Source organism: Oncorhynchus clarkii, chromosome 13 (assembly GCF_045791955.1).
Source record: "Oncorhynchus clarkii lewisi isolate Uvic-CL-2024 chromosome 13, UVic_Ocla_1.0, whole genome shotgun sequence".
NCBI lineage: Eukaryota > Metazoa > Chordata > Actinopteri > Salmoniformes > Salmonidae > Oncorhynchus > Oncorhynchus clarkii.
In genome coordinates, this window is record NC_092159.1 from 48,207,250 (window position 1) to 48,225,602 (window position 18,353).

Sequence of the window (18,353 nt, forward strand, 5' to 3'; positions counted from 1 at the left end):
GAGCTTTTGTGAGGGTTTTACAATTTGTACCCTTATGTAGACATTGCTCCATCCACATCGGTCCAATGCATAAAATGTGGTTGGAGTCGGGGGAAAATAAGCAAGTGTTACAAAATATAACAATGTGCATTTCATAACTATTCTAATAAAGTCTGAACATAAAACGTATTATACACGTCTATAAAACCACAATGAGGACAAGTAGATTTTCATAAATCATTTGGTACAGTGCAAGAAAAAACATTAAGAGTAAAATGAAGTGATGGCATTAATTCATGTTCACATTTACAACATAACATGCATGGTCATTTCATAAGACCTTTCAGGAATCATTTCTGGAGGGTGAAAATCCCAAAACATTATCTTTTGCTCAGAGTATTATTTATATCCACCTCCCCCAGTGATGTGTTGTGCAGACCGCACCACCCTCTGGAGAGCCCTGCAGTTATGGGCAGTGCAGTTGCTGAACCAGGCAGTGATACAGCCCGACAGGATGCTCTCAATTGTGCATCTGTAAAAGTTTGTGAGGGTTTTAGGTGACAAGCCAAATTTCTTCAGCCTCCTGAGGTAGAAGAGGCGCTGTTGCGCCGTCTTCACCACATTGTCTGTGTGCGGGGACCATTTCAGTTTGTCAGTGATATGTACACCGAGGAACTTAAAACTTTCCACCTTGTCCACTGCTGTCTTGTCGGTGGATAGGGGGTGCTCCCTCTGCTGTTTCCTGAAGTCCACGATCATCTCCTTTGTTTTGTTGATGTTGAGTCTGAGGTTATTTTCCTGAAACCACACTCCGAGAGCCCTCACCTCCTCCCTGCAGGCTGTCTCGTCCATGTCGTTTCTAATGATTTAACTTTTATGTTCACTGATTCTGTTTTAGAGAACGAGAGGTTTTACCTACATAACACAACCCACATGGATATTTAATCATGTAGATAACATGAGTGGTGGAGTACGTAACAATGTTGTTAATTTGGAACCGTTTTCCTGTATGTCGGTGGCAGAAATAATTCACGAGCGGTCATGAGTAGATGTGCTTGTTTTGAGATTTAAGCAAGAGCTACATGTAGCCACGTGTGCACATTTGTTCATACCATTTGATAGTGAGTTATTAGCTCAGTTATAGATGATTTGAAATGGGGGAGTGATTACTTCCTACAAGAACACAACACGTGTGCATTTCTAGTAATCTTTGAAAAGTGAGTCAAGTAAATAGCTTTGTTCTTGTCTTAAAGGGGCAGTGTTGTATTTTCAGACACGGTTGAATAAACTAAGTAGCCAATAGGCAGAGGGTAGCATAATTTGTCTAATTCTCTGTAATAACGGTATGGTAATAATGATGCATTTTATTTTGTAAAGTGGTTCCTTGCATCAAACAGCACAACATTTTCAGTCACATCCTTGTCTGAAGGACATTAAAAAGATTCATGTCATGCTCTGCATGTTTTTTTTTTCAAGTCACATGGAATATAGGCCTACAATGAACACTACACATTGGCTACTACTGTAGGCTGAATGATACCTATTTCCATGTTAAAATGTTACAGGATGCATTTTCTCCATTGTTTCTGATGATAGGCCACTCTGGTAGGCCTACATTATGATCAAATAGCCACAGTAGCCTACTTGATTACAGCCTCAGTGTTCACAGTAAACGCGTGCTGGAAGTTGCACAGAACTTTCACAATGTTCAAGTTTGCACTCAGCAGACCTGAAATTTGCTCAGTGCTGAAAACAATTAGAGGGAACATTGGTTGTAGGCCAAACCATTCAGATGCTACAGATGTTTTCTGGTCTGATAAACTGCGCTGTAGCTCTGACACTTTCAACCGCAAATGTGGAAGGGCCACATAGGTGGATGCAGTGGACTGAGATGCAGCCCATGGAAAAAAAACATCTCTCTAGCTTAACCTGACAGATTTTGATGGGGATTTTTGTATTATGTTACTTAGATTGACACACCGGTGTGTCAATAGACTCTAGGGGGTTTTAAAGTCGCCATTGGCCTCTTGGCGAAATCCCTGAGTGGTTTCCTTCCTCTCCGGCAACTCAATTAGGAAGGAAGCCTGTACAGTATATTTGTATTGACTGGGTTTATTAATACACCGTCTAAAGTGTAATTAATAACTTCCCCATGCTCAAAGCGATTTTCAATGACATTTAAAAAAAAAAAAATTAAATGCTCCAACCTACCAATAGGTGCCCTTCTTTGCAATGCATTGGAAAACCTCCCGGGTCTTGAATCTGTGTAGGTTACAGAAATTAGATAGTCACTGTTTTCCTCCTGAAATTAAGGATTGCCATAATAAAAGGGTCTGAATATTTATGACAAGACATTTCAGCTTTCCATTTTTTTTAATTAATTTGTAAAGATTTTGAAAACATAAATCCACTTTGACATTACAGGGTATTGTGTGTAGGCCAGTCACAAACACATGTAAATGTAATCCATTTTAAATTCAGGCTGTAACAACAAAATGTGGAAAAAGTCAAGGGGTGTGAATACTTTCTGAAGGCACTGTATTACCCTTATGATGTTCACAATGTCCATGAAAACAAACTGTGTGTACTCAGATCACTGAATATCCCATTGCCAAATGCCCTGCCCAATTTGACACTATCACAGGCAGATTCCAGCCAGCCATACTAGTGACGTACTGCTTCCTCAGTATTTATGATTCACTAGGGTTTGCTTTGGCAACTACCATCACAGGTACCAGTTTAGTAATCTTACAGATACTAAAACTAACAAATGCAACACTACTGATATGGGGTTAAGGTAAGGGCTAAGGGTAGGCCAATGTTTTTGGATAGTTAGTTGAACAATTTATTGATTTAGTTGAGAATCTATAAACAATCTGTAAAGGGATTCTGATAAATTGGGATGAAACTATGGATGAAACTATGGATAAGTAGAATGAAACATTAACACGTTGCTGCATGAAAAAATAATTTATTAACTTTGATCTGGTTAGCGTCAAGGTATGTCTGGGTGTACATCTAAATATTTTAAAATTGCTTCCTCTCATCATTCTCCTTTATCTGCCCTGATCTGGCCAGACAGGATAGGTGAAAGCCCTGATCTGGCCAGACAGGACAGGTGAAAGCCCTGATCTGGCCAGACAGGACAGGTGAAAGCCCTGATCTGGCCAGACAGGACAGGTGAAAGCCCTGATCTGGCCAGACAGGATAGGTGAAAGCCCTGATCTGGCCAGACAGGATAGGTGAAAGCCCTGATCTGGCCAGACAGGACAGGTGAAAGCCCTGATCTGGCCAGACAGGACAGGTGAAAGCCCTGATCTGGCCAGACAGGACAGGTGAAAGCCCTGATCTGGCCAGACAGGACAGGTGAAAGCAATTTGACGGAACCCTAATAGAGGGCTTCCTTTTTCCAGTCCTGGAGATTTGGATCAGTGCGGCTGAAGGGAAGAGGTTGACCAAAGGAAGCCACATTAGACCACTGAGTTGTACCCACATAGGCTCCTGGTTCTCACCATTCCCTCATCGGATCCAAGGCACTATGTGACCGACCCCAGGGACCGTAATAGTGCTAAATGCTTGACATGAGCACCTAATGGGTTAAAAACAGCGCAAACACCAGACGCATTGACCACAAGTAGCAACACAACCTCTCATCTGCAGGCCAATGACAGTATCAATTGGTGCTTATAGGCACTTTTGTCTAAAGACAGTGGAAAACACCTACTGCACAGACATACAGCAATTCACATATTTCAAAGTACTTTCAATCATTTTAGATGACAAAGCCACATTTTTAAAGCACAAAAAAACAGTATTCACTTGACTCCATGTTAACCCCACAGAACAAAGTTATACACGCAGAATCTGCATTCAAACCATTAACTTGTATTTGCTGAATAACAGTAATGTATTAGCTAGTTGCTTTTGTTTGAATTTACACTAACGAAATACAAAGCAGTTGAATCATTGTAGAGCAGCATATGCCACATAACCTAGAAGCCACTTGGAAAGAACCATGAATTTAGACTGTCCAAAATATCTACCTATCCCCTCACATAAAATGTATTTGCAACATTTCACAAACCCCCTTAGCTGTACTACACAGAGAAATAAGATCAAGATGTGGAACTACAAGGCCTACAATATGTTTAAACTTTTCCCTGTGCCAGCCCTCATTTCTACTTTTAACACAACTGTATCTTCTGGACTGTAACCCCCACACACTAGTGCCAAGCTAGTGTGAGAACTCTGGCATTGGTGCCCCCTTCTGTATGTGATGGAGAATATAAAATGGGGTCTCGGAATGAGAACACAAGATCAAACACCCAGGGCTCCTTTCCTGGAAAGAGGTTAATTCTAATCTTGGACTAAAACGCATCCATGATTGACTTCTCTGAAAGTGCTTTTTGGACCAGGAATAGGCATGATTTGGGTCTGGGAAACCAGCATCTACAACAGGGGTGTTATACTCATTTTGCCCCAAAGGGCCACATTCTGTCTTCACTGAGGTCCACTTGTATTGGTTATATTCTTTGCTGGCAAAATTGGCAAAAAATAGTTCTCTATCCATCAAATTTTCTATGTGCCCAAACGGTCGAGCTTTCATTTCGATGACTGTTAACAAGCTGGACAGAGTTTAGAGACTATAAATTATGTCCACTATAATTTCTACGCAGTTTCGATTTGGTTTTAGGCATGTCAATTTAGATCGGAATATTTTTTTTCAATTGACGCCCCTGATCTACAGTATAGCCGTGTAATGTCAAATTATTTGAATAGTTTGATTTCATTCATCTTAAAATGTTGATTAATATAGCAGCAACGGGCTCACTTTTACGAGAGACAATAACAATTGTTATCATACAAATTTGAAAATTGTGTGAGTAACCCATATGTAATTAAATTAATCCCGAGTGGTGCAGCGGTCTAAGGCACTGCATCTCAGTGCAAGAGGCATCACTACAGTCCCTGATTCGTATCCAGGCTGTATCACATCTGGCCATGATTGGGAGTACCATAGGGCGGCGAACAATTGGCCCAGCATCGTCCGGGTTTGGCCAGGGTAGGCCGTCATTGTAAATAAGAGTTTGTTTTTAACCGACTTGCCTAGCTAAATAAAGGTTAAAAAAAATATATATAATAATTAAAGTAATAGAAACATTACATAACCAGGCAATATTGTTGTTGTTTCTTGGGTGGAATTTTGTTGTTGATAGCCCAACATTCATTTGTGGCACCTGAGAGTGATTCATCTTACCCAACCTGGAGCTAAGGGAGTGTAGTATAGGCAATTTCCTCCTAAAAGGTAAAGCTTTTGAATGTCAAGCTGAACCGGCTAAATCTAAGTCAGGTGGGGATCCCTTGGCCTTTACAGTTGTTGCTGGATGACTTGGGCTAAGTCTTGAAAAAGCTGTTGTTTCACTAGACATGTGTGCATTAGTCTGCACTACAGATGTCAACAGCAGATAAATCTGATATGAAAGAGAAATGCCACTATGCAATCTTTTCATTGCTTTTTAGATCTGTTAAATGGTCTTGCCTGGATTGTGGACTGTTCATTTGCTAACCATTTAATTGAATTAACTGATTCTGAATTAACTGTTTTGATTGCAATACATATGCATATCAGTTCAACTGTTACTAGCAAAAGAAGCCCAGAGGATGAAAGCATAAATGTTAAATAAAAAATATAAATCAGTGGCTTTTTTGCAGACTAAGGCAGCAGCATTTCCCTCCACCCTTACCCTGTCATACATTATCAACTTACAAAACTCACAGTACACTTTAATATCTAAAGATGGTCAACTCTGCCATGATAAAACTCAACTGGCATCCCATGTACTGCAAAGTGAAGTCAATCCAAAGCACACTTATCTATCCATCCAGCCATCATCTCACTGTGAATAGAAAACTTTTCCCCACTGAGCAACATAAGACCATGGCACTGTAGAGGAGACAGGCCAGCCGGCTCCCTGCCTCAGCCCCAGTACCTGGTGTACAACAAGGCAACAGCCCACCTCTCTCCAAAGGTCAACACCCCTCCCTCGCACTGAAATACTGCTCTTCCCACACCCCACAAGCAACAGCAATATAGATTAACATTTGACTAGAAGCTGAGCGGTGGCAGATAAACCTCCAGCAGGTCCACGCCTCAGGGGGAATCTCCTTTATCACAGCCTAGGAGTAGGCTGACCCTCTTATCTATCCAACAGACTGACAGAGGGCCACCAGACTCTCCTTTGGAGACACACCAATGAAAACAAACAAATTGGCTGCTCTTCATGCAAAAGTCCCCCTGGGTGTGGCCTTTTGGCGAGGCTGGGCGGAGCGAGGGGGTCACCGGGAGGAGCTGCGCTCTTTGCTGACACAGTCGTCCTTGGTGCTGCTGTCTCCGTTGGATATCATACCGCACGTCTTCCTCTTCTTCCGCCTGTGAGACATGGCGTCCCCCTCCGAGCCCGACTCAGCCTGTAGGGGAGAGGGGCAAACCATAGAGGTGGGGGAGGTCTTGGATACATCTCTACATAGAACATACTACATATCTATTACATTCCATTTACATAATAGGGGGGGACTAGGTGTCACTGTCCCTCATACACACTGTCTACTCACAAACACCCGTTACCAATTTAATATGCTATATACAGACAATCATCTGATGACAGTAGTGTTCTTATTCAACCAGTAGAACACGCAAGTCAGCAGAACAGAATATTCTCTCCAGGGGGAAGGCAGGGCCTACCAACCATTACACAAGGGTAACCCCCAACCTCCACCCAACAGTCCAACCTGATATGGATGTATATGTAACTGGAGGGGCATGCTGTCCACCAAGCTATTCAACACCAGTTCCCCCAGTACCAGAAACCCAAGACCCGTGGTCACGTTTCTGTGATCCAGCAGGACAACTTAGAGGGAACAATAGTAACTTGTAATTTCTTCCATCTAGACTTCCGTAATCTCTGACTGCCTTCTAAATGTAATATCAAGGCATGTTGTTGCCTGCATGCAGTAGTGAGAGAGACAGGACATTTGCATTACAGCCTTTCAGAGTGAGGGGACGTGTGGCGCTATACAGTATGTGTGGCCGTTTCACATGCACATGTGTGGCAGACCCCGTGACATCTGCCCACATGTGAACAGGTGCCTGCTGCCCTCTATCTTACACCCAGCTCAGGGGTCCCTAGAGTTGGAGGCTACTGTATATTCATGTGTGTGAATGTCACACTGTGTGTGTGTGTTTTTTGAGGGAACAGGATGTACCTCTGAGTCTGAGTCAGAGGAGCTGGAGGAAGAGGAGGAGGAAGAGTCACTGGAGCTGTCCGAGGCGATGCCAGTCGATTCCTGGAGGTCCACTTTGTCTGCCAGGGTAGCCATGTCTGGCCTCTCCTGCTTCAGGATACTAAGAGAGAGATTTTATGCATGAAAATAAATACCCTGCTTGTGGAAGTTTGTGGATCTGGGTGCAAATATATTAGAGCATTATCATGAAAGACCATGCAAAGGAATAGAGGCCATTCTTCTACAATGTATTTTCCCATTGAGGTACCTACAAAGGTAGCTATGGGTGACATTTTTGCAAAAACTACTATAAACCTCAATCTGGCAGTATGATTTAATTTGAAACATCTCTTCAGGAAGGTCCATTATAAGGAGGCGACTATTTATGCATTGCTTGGATATCAAACTCTAGTTAAATAATCACAATATAACACACATTGTTGAAGAAGTTAAATTACGCTGCCAGATTATAAATTAATTTGCAGTAGTTTTTGCACAAATCAGTGCCCCTTTGGACCCCGAAAATGTTGCCCAATGTATGGCCTGGGGCTTTTGGTCCTCGCTGCTCCCGGGTCTCGTGGGTGGGGAAGCAGCATCAGCACGTGTGCCTTTGCACTCGGACATCCCAGGCACTCGTACCCAGAGGTTCCATGTGGATGCCAGTGCCAGAGCGGGCATGACCCATTATTTACAGAACCTGCCAACACTCTTTTTATTGGTTCCCATAAGTTTGGAAGCCCAGAACCAAATCTTACATGAATGCTGCCCTCTGACCAGCTACTGGATTTGATGGGAGGGGGTGGTCGTGACATGTTTGGCCTGGTGCGATTGGCAGAACCAGGGCGGATCCTATAGACCAGATGTATTCAACTCTTACCCTGTGAGTTCCGGAGCCTGCTGGTTTTCTGTTCTACCTGATAATTAATTGTAATCATCTGGTGTCCCAGGTCTAAATCAGTCCCTGATTAGAGGGGAACAATGAAAAAATGAGTTTGGGGGTTCTAGAGGTTCACATCCCCTTCTCTGTAATCATCTCGGTCATCTATGGGCCAAACTAACCCCTTCCCATCCGAAAATTCTAAAGATGCCAGGTGAAAGTTCACCCCTGCTAAATCGTAATTGGTCCAAATAAACAGTGATGCAAAACCCAGTGCGTGCAGAATTTTTCCTCATATTACACAGCCTCCCGACTGTCAAAATATTTTAAAGTTTCTTCTTTCACGAGGTGTTCCTACAGCTGTGGGGGTTCTGTTAGGAGTGCTTACCGATACCACTTCCTTGATAGTTTGGGCCGGCCCCGCACAGTTTTATGCCACACGATGGGGAAGTTGGTGGTGCTGGCAAAGTTCTGAGTGATAGCGATGGTGGTGTCCATGTTGAGAACCACATGCCACCAGCCTCCTAGAGAACAAGCAACAGAGATGACCAGGATTAGGTTTCGGATCACCAAACCACAGAAAAGAAAACACAGAATGGCCATGGTGTATTTTTGTACATCTGACCTTCTAACATGGCAGAAAACAAACTCTGTCCGGGGTATTTTGATGAAAATCTTAGTTATTAGTTTCCAAGACCTCTATGGAGTGGAGGAAGAGGTGGGTGGATAGACAGAAATAGTAAGGTATGGATGGACATCTTCAGAGGAGACAGAACAGCCTGTCCAACAGGGTTCTGCTCTTGAAACAAATACACTCCCTCACATACACTCTCTCAGACATCAGGACCTAATACTCTGGTCTCCAACTTGAGTAAACAGGAAAAGTTCAAAATGTGGACCAGATCCAAAGGAAACAGAGTTTAATCCTGTCTTATCAGTCAGTTAACACAGGAGGGTGCAGGGTATTAGGGTAGGTCAGTAACACTGGATTAACCTCTGCAACCATGTCGATCACTGAGCCCTACAATAAGTGTGGTTGTAAACAAGGTGGCGGCTACACTTCTTGTTGATATTCATGGAGAGAGCTAGCAGAAACGGGATAGCTAGGATAGCCCAGCTACATAGTGAAAGTGAAAAGCTGTGAATACATACATTACATATCACCGGACAGTTTATTACATACAAAATGGATCGCTCCTACAGAGTGAGTCATGTGGCTGTGGCTTACTATATAAAGCATGCAGAGAAGCATCAAGTTACTGCTCGATTAAACATTAGAATGGGTAAAATGAGTGACCTAAGCGACCGAGTTTGGTATGATCGTTGGTACCAGGCACATCAGTTCCAGTATCTCAGAAACTGCCACCCTCCTGGGCTTTACACGCATGACAGTGTCTAGGGTTTACAGAGAATGGTGCGACAAACAAAAAACATCCAGTCAGCAGCAGTCCTGTGACCTCTCCCATGGATGAGAGGTCGAGGGAGAATGTCAATAATCATGTAAGCTAACAGGCTGGCCACAAACAGACAAATAATGGCGCAGTACAACAGTGGTGTGAACGGCATCTCAGAATACACAACTCGTCGGTCCTTGTCACGGATGGGCTATTGCAGCAGACGACCATAGAGGGTTCCACTTCTATCAGCTAAAAACAAGACCACCAACACTGGACAATTGGAAAGTGGAAAATCATTGCCTGGTCCTACGAATCCTGGTTCCTGTTGCATCATGCTGATGGCACAGTCAGGATTTGGTGTAAACAGCATGAGTCCACGGACCCAGTGGCAGTGGTGTATTGGTGTGGATAATATTTTCCTGCCACACGTTAGGGTCCCTTGATATCAATTGAGCAACAAATGTTTACGCCATTTTGTAGAATCCATGCTCCAAAGAATTCAGGCTGTTCTGGAGGCAAAGGGGGATCCAACCCGGTACTAGATGGGTGTATCTAATAAACTGGCTGGTGAGTGTATGGCACACACACACACACATATACAGTACCAGTCAAAAGTTTGGACACATCTACTCATTCAAGGGTTTTTATTATTACTATTTTAGGCTATCTTCAGTATACCACCCCTACCTTGTCACAACACAACTGATTGGCTCAAACACATTAAGGAAAGAAATTCCACAAATGAATGTTTAACAAGGCACACCTGTTAATTGAAATACATTCCAGGTGACTACCTCATTAAGCTGGTTGAGAGAATGCCAAGAGTGTGCAAAGCTGTCCTCAAGGCAAAGGGTGGCTAATATAAAATATATTTTGATTTGTTTAACACTTTTTTGGTTACTACATGATTCCATATGTGTTATGTCATAGTTTTGATGTATTCACTATTATTCTACAATGTAGAGAATAGTTAAAATAAAGAAAAACCCTTGAATGAGTAGGTGTGTCCAAACTTTTGAGTGGTACTGTATATATGCGTATATGTACATATAAACACAGCTATAATTTATGTATTCACAGCACATAACATTGGTATATCACTTCTCATCAAAGACCTTTCATACTCATTGTATGTTCTGCCCTACTTTTATATATTTCCTAACTAACTGAACCCTGGCCTTTTCAGATCTTGACAAATGATTCAAAATCGCTGAAGATTAAAACTACTTCTCTCTCTCCAGTCAAACAGTATTCTAAGTGAAAGACAGACCAGACATGTCTATAAAGTGTCAGCGGTAGCCCACTGACCAGGAACAAACACGGTCTCCCCTGGTCCCTGCAGAATCTCCAGGGGTCTGAACTCAGCAGGCCAGGTTGGCTGCTGGGTGCGTGGGTACACCACGTTAAACCAGGTGATGGCCTCGTCCTGCTGGTTGCCCCCGTCGTCCCGGGTCACCTTGATCAACTCCCGGGGCGTGTGGGTGGGGAACAAGCACCAGCGCTTGTGCCCCTGCACCAGGGCATTCCAGGCACTCGTACCCAGCGGGTCAATGTGGATGCCAGTGCCAGAGCGGGCAGGACCCATTACAAACCATCTGAGTAAAAAGACAGAAAAATAAAGGGACAGGTGTTACTAGAGTTAGTTCAACTTCACAGAACATACAATAACATTGCAGCTATTTTAGTTAACAATGTTACTGAGAATAGCGCTTACCTGTAAGGAGGCCGACGCTTCTCCCCGGCGAACTGGAAGAGGTCGTCCCTAAAGTAAACTGGCACCTGGTAGTCCTCCAGCAGCTTACGGCGCTTGGCGTGCTCGCCGTAGCTGCTGTCGAAAATATAGAGTGGGCTGTCGTCCTGTGTGGACTCCAGGTACTCCACGTAGTACTTCATCTTCATCTTCACAGAGTAACCATCGTTGTCCTCACCACACTTGAACTTCTGGTTGCGGTACTTACGTTTGAGGCGCTCCATGGTCCACTTCTCGCGGGCGGGCCAGGTGTCCTGACAGTTGAGCAGCACCACAGGTTTGTAGGGCCTCTCGAAGCGCTGGATGAACTCCTCTGCGCTGAGACGCAGGGTGTCCACACGCTCAACATTGTCCTGTGAGACGCATATGTCATGTCAGTTTGTGTGGGTGAAAGAGAGAGGGTTGAGGGCTATATTTCATGAATGTACGACTACTTTAATAACCTTTCTACCAATATAAATGACTTTGTACTGAATTCGAAGGGAACACTAGTCATTTCTGACTTAATGCGTCCCAGTCATTTAGAATAGTATTGGTCTCACGGATTGAGGTTGAGTGTTTTACAAAACTGCATCACAATAAAATATCAATTGTTTTTGAATGCAATGCAACCAACTGGAACATTAAGGAGTAGACTCGGAGGAAGACCATTTGATCTGGGGCAAAGGGAATACAAAGGGTCATGGGCATTTTTGTTCTGCTTTTACATGGAATGACGGGGTCTGAAAGTCAACTTTATTTATTTAACTAGGGAAGTCAATTCTTATTTTCAATGACAGTGGGTTAACTGCCTGGTTCAGGGGCAGAATTACATTTTTACCTTGTCAACTCGGGGATTCAATCTTGCAACCTTTCGGTTACTAGTCCAACGCTCTAACCACTAGGCTACCTGCGGCCCCAGGTTGAGGTTAAGTTCAGAAATTCAACCCCAAAAGAGAAGGGGAAGGAATGAAACAAAAATGCTGAGATGAGTTGTTAACATATAGGACAACTCTTGAAACTACCTAAGCTTTGAGTGTCATGGGTATTCTTAGCAACCCAGAGCAGCCCTTCTTAACTCTTGTGATGAAAACAAATCTCCTGCTGAACCACTTGGCAATAACCCAGTATCCCACATGGAGCAAAGAAAATGCCCTCCATTGGGCTTATTTCATACATACAGTTAACAATGAAGTTGTAAGATCAATGCATTATCAATCATACATTGTTGTAGTGATTGTGTGAATATAACAGTGTTTTATCAGGACGCACTATGGAAAAGGTATGGGCTTTCCTAACCATGGTAGTTGTTTATCTCTGAGGACAAGGGCAATAATTCCTACAGGCATAATACAATTACAGTCGTCTTACAAAATATGAACAATGGATCGAGGTGGACAAAATACCTTCAGCTGTCTATTGGGTCTGAGAACATGGGTCAGTAGGCTGGCTACCTGTTAGTGGTGACAGGCTAATATAATATTCACATGTAAGCCTCAATGGAATACAAATGTAACAATGTCACTATTTCACAAACAAATAACTATACACCGTCAAACTAATGTGGTCAATAATTAACGGAATGGGATGTGGCACAGCGTTCGAGTCCAGCCTGACCGAGTTGACAGTTGCGCCAATGAAGTCCGCTGCGCGCTGAAAGTGCAGCAGCAGCGTACGTGACCAACCGCACTGGTTTTGTAAGGTGAAACGTGTTGAAAGAGCTAACATGGCTGGCTAGCCTAGCATGGATAGCTTGCTACCGACAGTTTACCTTCACTGAGCGGTGTGACACATCGAAAGTCTCGCAATAGTCATGTTTCGTCCAGTCTGAAGAGTCCTTCAGCTCAGGTCTGGCGCTCCGCTTCGCCTCTTTGATCCTCTTCTTACTTTTATGGTTCATTCCTGCGAATTTAGGCACTTGAGCTAGCTATCTAGACTGGGGTGCATAGACAAACACATTTGCTAGCTTAACTTGCTAGTAACTATAGTGAAGCGAACGTTAGTTGAGTGGCTAGTCTTTAGTTAAAGTTAAACGGTAAGCAACTTCATACGAGTACTTTGTTGGTGTTACTGAAACACGACACGTTGGCCTTAAAATTAAAATGTTGCTCTAAGCGCACTTTTAATAGCGAGGAGGAAGCTGCCCGGATGAAATTAGCTAAGCAGCTAACTACAACAATGCTCTTGCAACCAAACCAGGGGTCCCTAAAATTTGAAGCCCGCCCACCCAGTGAGCCGTAGGAAGCTCGTTGGTCACATATAAGGGCGAGCCATAAAACCGATTGGATAAAATGTAAAATACGCCTTCCCACCAGTGATTAGCACATGTCATTGGCTGTATACGTTCTACGTTTTCCCGTCCTCCAGCAGACAGTCGCAAGCGTGTCTGTTTTTTTTTTAGAAGAGACGGGTTTTATGACAGTAAACGTAACGTTTTACCACTGAATTGATTTACTAACTCTCACTTTCACAATTGGGATGGTAAATGGAAAACAGAGCAACTGAGATGTCCAACATAGTGCAGAAATCGTTCACTTTCGAAGAATACGAAGACCCGAAGCAATCGCTGAATGTTTCCATCCCTGAGGTTTTTGCGCACTTTCTCTACACTTTTGCCATTTGGAACCAGCGATGTTCCTGTAAATAATATTGTTCGCCTACAAATGCATTGTGGTAATTGGCCCTGAAGCCTGCCGAGTTCCTTGGAGAGATGTACAGAATATATCCTGCCAGGCAGACTTTTCTGAATCAATGGAAGTTGACATTCATGTGAACTGTAATCATGTTGTTTCTCCCCTCTGTACTAGGTCCTTGACCCACAATATGGGATGCATGTATGGCCCTGTGCAGTGGTATTAGCACAATATGTGTGGACACATAGGGAAGAGCTGATGCACAAAACAGTGCTAGAGGTAATTTACTGAACCAAACGAATTCATAGTCCACTCCAATTCACATATTTACCATGTAAATGTGTAACTTGTTTCTAAAACAAACTATTGAATCAGAATGCACTGCTGTTTGTTCACAGCTTGGGGCTGGCGTGAGTTTACCTGGTGTGGTGGCAGCAAAGTGTGGGGCAAAAGTGATCTTGTCAGACAGTGCAGAACTTCCACTGTGTCTGGAGAACTGTAGGCGCACCTGTGAAGTGAATGAACTGCCCAATGTGCTTGTGGTGGGTATTACCTGGGGAGAAGTCTCCCCAGACCTTCTGCTCCTCCCTCCATTAGACATCATCTTGGGATCAGACGTTTTCTATGAGCCTCAAGGTGAGTTCAGACTGACCGGTTAGTATGGAAAATTTTGAACAGATCGCCAAGATCTGTAACTCAACTGTGAATTTACAACTTTCAGATTTTGAAAATGTCCTGGTGACCATCTCCTTCCTCTTAAGAAAAAACCCTGAGGCCCAATTTTGGACAACTTACCAAGAGAGAAGGTATGCCTTTCAGGACCAGTCCATGGCTGTCAGGTAATGTCAAGTAAACATTACTCATTTTGATATTTTGTCTTCATGTATGCTCAGCGCCGACTGGTCCATAGAGGCATTGCTGCACAAATGGAACTTGAAGTGTCTCAACATTCCACTGGAGAAATTCCATGCCAACAAAGATCAACTAGCTGGGTCAACACTTCCTGGAAGCCATACTGTACAAATGATTATAACTGAGGACAAGGAAAGCTGAATGAAAGACAATTGTCAATTTATCCTTCAGTTACTACCAGCAAGGCACAGTCAAAGTCAAGACGCAATACAAGATCAATGGTTCAAAACTCAATGAATTATAAAATAGTTTAAGTTGTATAGTAGTGTTCTGTTAAAGTTTTAAAATAAAATGATAATCCAAATGTTTTTGAAGACAATTTATTAGCTTTCACATTGGACACCTATACAGACTCTTGCAAGGGGGAAAAGGAATGCACAAAGGGCAAGACAGAATGCATTAAACAAAATTAGCACACCATACTTAGTGCTCTGAATAAGATAACATTTTAACTTGTTGAAAGACAGGCATTCTACCGATGGTGAATTTGTAGCAGCCATTTAAGTTGGCCACCATCACAGCATTGTAGCCACAGGGGCATTCCGGAGAACACTGGAAACAGCCAAGCACTGCAACACGCCACCTTAACAGCTAACCAGCAATACTCAACTGCTACACAACTGCGCCTAGTGCACAAAAAATACAGGAGAGAAGATTAGAGTCACAATGAAATGAAACAAAGCTACATAGCAAAGTTGACTTGCAAGTAAATCCGTGCCTGGTTCTTTGCATACTTATTCTAAAAGCCCTATCCATTTGAACTTCTAATAGTCTTATACCAACCCTATAACAACTGTCTTCATGAAACCCAAAATAACAGTTGTAAAAGCTAGGCCATCAAATCTTCACTATGACAAATAGCCGTGCAGTCCAACAAATTGAAATCCCAGCAGTTTTAGCCCATTTACCTCAAAAGCACATTAAGCATAGTTTTTATTTTTAAACATTGCACAATGAAAGACAAGCAGTCTGGGCAAACGGAAAAAAAAAGAAAAAAAATACAGCCTTCAGATCAAGATACAATAATAACCTTTTACACAGAAATCATTGTATGGACAGGGTCCTCAGTCTGAAGTGTGATGTCCTCATTGGCATCTCATCTGAAAAATGTTTGAAAGACAAGGATGTAAGAAACAGGTGTTGGAAAAATATATAACTCAATTTTGTTTTCAACCTCTAGTAAAAGAAGTTGCGATGACTTGTTAATTTTACCACCCCTCCCTTCAGATAGACATGGAGACACCTCCAGGCCATATGTATGGGGTAATCAGCTGGCAATGTAATGCCAACTTCATGTGCATAGCACATTTCCCCCATATTAGTAGGAAACTAGTCTACATTTGAAAGAGCCAAATCAAAAGCTATGCAAACCCATTTCTGATGGCTGAATTTTTTTGGTTCAAGGAAGGAACCAAACGTCAAGAGACGCCCGGGCTTCACAAAAATAAGAAATCTTGTCATGAGAAACCAGTCAGACAAACCTTGGTTCCCTCCTGAGCACAAGTCTTTGCCCCCAAAAAGCAGAGAGCATGACCTGGAGGACAATGCAAGGCTTCTGTCCATTGTCCTGCAGACGTACCTCAACACCACCCCAACACTGACTGCAACCGGCCTGCTCCATAGCAACCCCCACAGCAGCAGGTGCCCGGACAGCTCACACACCCAGCTCACTAACTGCTCATACTGCCTCAAACTCCTCTTTTGCAAACAGGATTCCGCAGCTTGGAGGAGAGAATTCCAGATTTTTTTATGAACATTTTATTTTTACGGTAAAAATGTATTCTCAAATGCCATACATGTACAATGCAAGAATGGACCTAAATTTCCTCTACACTGATAATGAACTGGAACATTGGGCAGGACAGAAAAATTGTGACCAAGGAATAACCCTCAAAATCCATCAAATGTGGGTTTAGGGCAACCACCATATGGGAGTTTTCCATTCCTCTTTGCCATGCCCAGTGTTACAGTAATATGCATAACCACTGAGGTGGAAAGACTTAAAGCAGTTCACATTGTCAAAACATCCCACAACCAACCCCCTTCTATTCAACCACAGATAACCATGGAAAGGGAGACTTAGTGCAAATCCATCCCACACATAATATCCCCACATCACCCTCCCTATGCTAGTCATACAAACTAGTGTAACGCTAGACTTCGCCTCAAAGACGTAGTGTTAAGGTCCCATCTCCTTGCCCAACACTTACCATTTTGTCAGTCATCTATGGGGTTTCAGCTCCATTCTCCCCAGGTGACTTGGGCTGGCTCTTGGATCTTGATCTTGAGGCTCTTTCCGCAGGGGTGTGGCTCCTGGAACGGGACTTTGACTTGGGAGACTTGGATCTGGAGCGGGACCTGGACGGGGACTTGGCCTTGTCTCTCTTGGGGGAGCGAGATTTGGAGCGAGAGTATGAACGAGACCTTGATCGGCTGTTGCGGGAGCGGCTGCGGGAACGAGATCGGCTTCTGCTCCGGGATCTGCTGCGTCTCCGACGCCTCGGACTGGTGAGGAGAAACGAATGTAAGTTCGTTATGTCGAGTTATCACTTATCTAAAAACAGTTGTAAACGAAAGGCCTCAAAACGCTGCTAAGTTACCAGGTCAATGAACCATGCTTGTAATGGTGGCTGATTGACGCTAAATAATCGAAACAAGGGCCATAAGGTACCGTTAAAACATTCAAGTTTCTAAACAAACACTATACATCATAGCTAACGTTAATTTTTTAATTATCACATAGCTAACAATGAAAAACGACCCAATCGAAGGAGAGCTAGAGCAACTACTTAACCATGTGCTCAGCTCTTACCTCCTACTTCGTCGGCCATCACCCCCGTACCTCCGGGGTGCACCTCCACGCCGACGGTCACCACGATCTCCACGGTCACCACCGCCTCCATGATGAGAATCTGGGGGACGTCCGTAACGGGCCATCTGGACTCTTAGCTCGCGTCCGTCCAGCACGGCACCATCCATTGCGTCCATCGCATCCTCTGCGTCCCGCTTGTCATGGAATCGCACAAAGGAGAACCCTCTGCTTTCTTTCGTATAACGATCTCGGGGGATGTAAACATCTCCTACCCTACCATACTTTTCAAAGACACGGCGAAGGGTCTCAGGTGAGGTTCGGTACGTCAGATTATCCACTTTAAGAGAAGTCATGCCCTCAACATCGGGCGGGGGCCTACCATAGCTCATGTTGCAGATAGGGCCTTAGTTAGCCTAACTAAGAAACACGCAACGGTACTACCAGAAAATGTGGGTGAAAGGTCAACACCCGCTTAAAATGTTTGATTAAAATTATCGTACTTAATCAGCCTGCTCGCAATATGTCGAGTTTTTCTTAAAAAAATGCAATATAGCTTTCCAAATTTATAACGATTTCCTTAGCACCGACCATTTGTTAGAACGAGATGTTATCCCTTGCTCCTCCTCGTTGAATGAGGTTGAAGAGTAACGCTGCTGCGTATTTATTTGGAGGGAAAAGCAACACATCTTCAAATTACAATTTTTAAAATCATAATTCAATGCATCAAAATATA

The 18,353-nt window shown here is 43.3% G+C and overlaps 3 protein-coding genes across 10 annotated transcripts; 1 reads left to right on the forward strand and 2 right to left on the reverse strand.

Annotated features, from left to right (window-relative positions):
* Positions 1-2,934: 2,934 nt before the first annotated feature.
* Positions 2,935-13,391, reverse strand: LOC139364947 (bifunctional arginine demethylase and lysyl-hydroxylase JMJD6-like). Its single transcript, XM_071102219.1, has 6 exons — positions 13,035-13,391; positions 11,249-11,637; positions 10,843-11,129; positions 8,526-8,661; positions 7,243-7,381; positions 2,935-6,447 (listed from the first exon to the last, which is right to left on the reverse strand). The coding sequence occupies exons 1-6, from the start codon at positions 13,161-13,163 to the stop codon at positions 6,316-6,318; spliced, it is 1,212 nt and encodes a 403-aa protein (XP_070958320.1). The 5' UTR covers positions 13,164-13,391; the 3' UTR covers positions 2,935-6,315.
* LOC139364950 (histone-arginine methyltransferase METTL23-like) lies at positions 12,952-15,116 on the forward strand. Its single transcript, XM_071102223.1, has 5 exons — positions 12,952-13,850; positions 14,071-14,175; positions 14,295-14,532; positions 14,618-14,702; positions 14,790-15,116. Exons 1-5 carry the CDS (start codon positions 13,749-13,751, stop codon positions 14,947-14,949), a joined length of 690 nt encoding a protein of 229 aa, XP_070958324.1. The 5' UTR covers positions 12,952-13,748; the 3' UTR covers positions 14,950-15,116.
* Positions 15,113-18,269, reverse strand: LOC139364948 (serine/arginine-rich splicing factor 2-like). Of its 8 annotated transcripts, none has more exons than XR_011626518.1 (5): positions 17,651-18,253; positions 17,019-17,313; positions 16,388-16,529; positions 15,839-15,908; positions 15,113-15,434 (listed from the first exon to the last, which is right to left on the reverse strand). XR_011626518.1 is itself a non-coding variant. In XM_071102221.1 (3 exons), exons 1-2 carry the CDS (start codon positions 18,007-18,009, stop codon positions 17,034-17,036), a joined length of 639 nt encoding a protein of 212 aa, XP_070958322.1. In that variant the 5' UTR covers positions 18,010-18,269; the 3' UTR covers positions 15,113-15,908; positions 17,019-17,033. The 8 variants fall into 8 exon arrangements, 2 of the variants coding, with proteins under 2 accessions (XP_070958322.1, XP_070958321.1); XR_011626515.1 differs by having other exon boundaries at positions 17,621-18,253; XR_011626517.1 differs by lacking the exon at positions 16,388-16,529.
* Between the last annotated feature and the right edge of the window lie 84 nt (positions 18,270-18,353).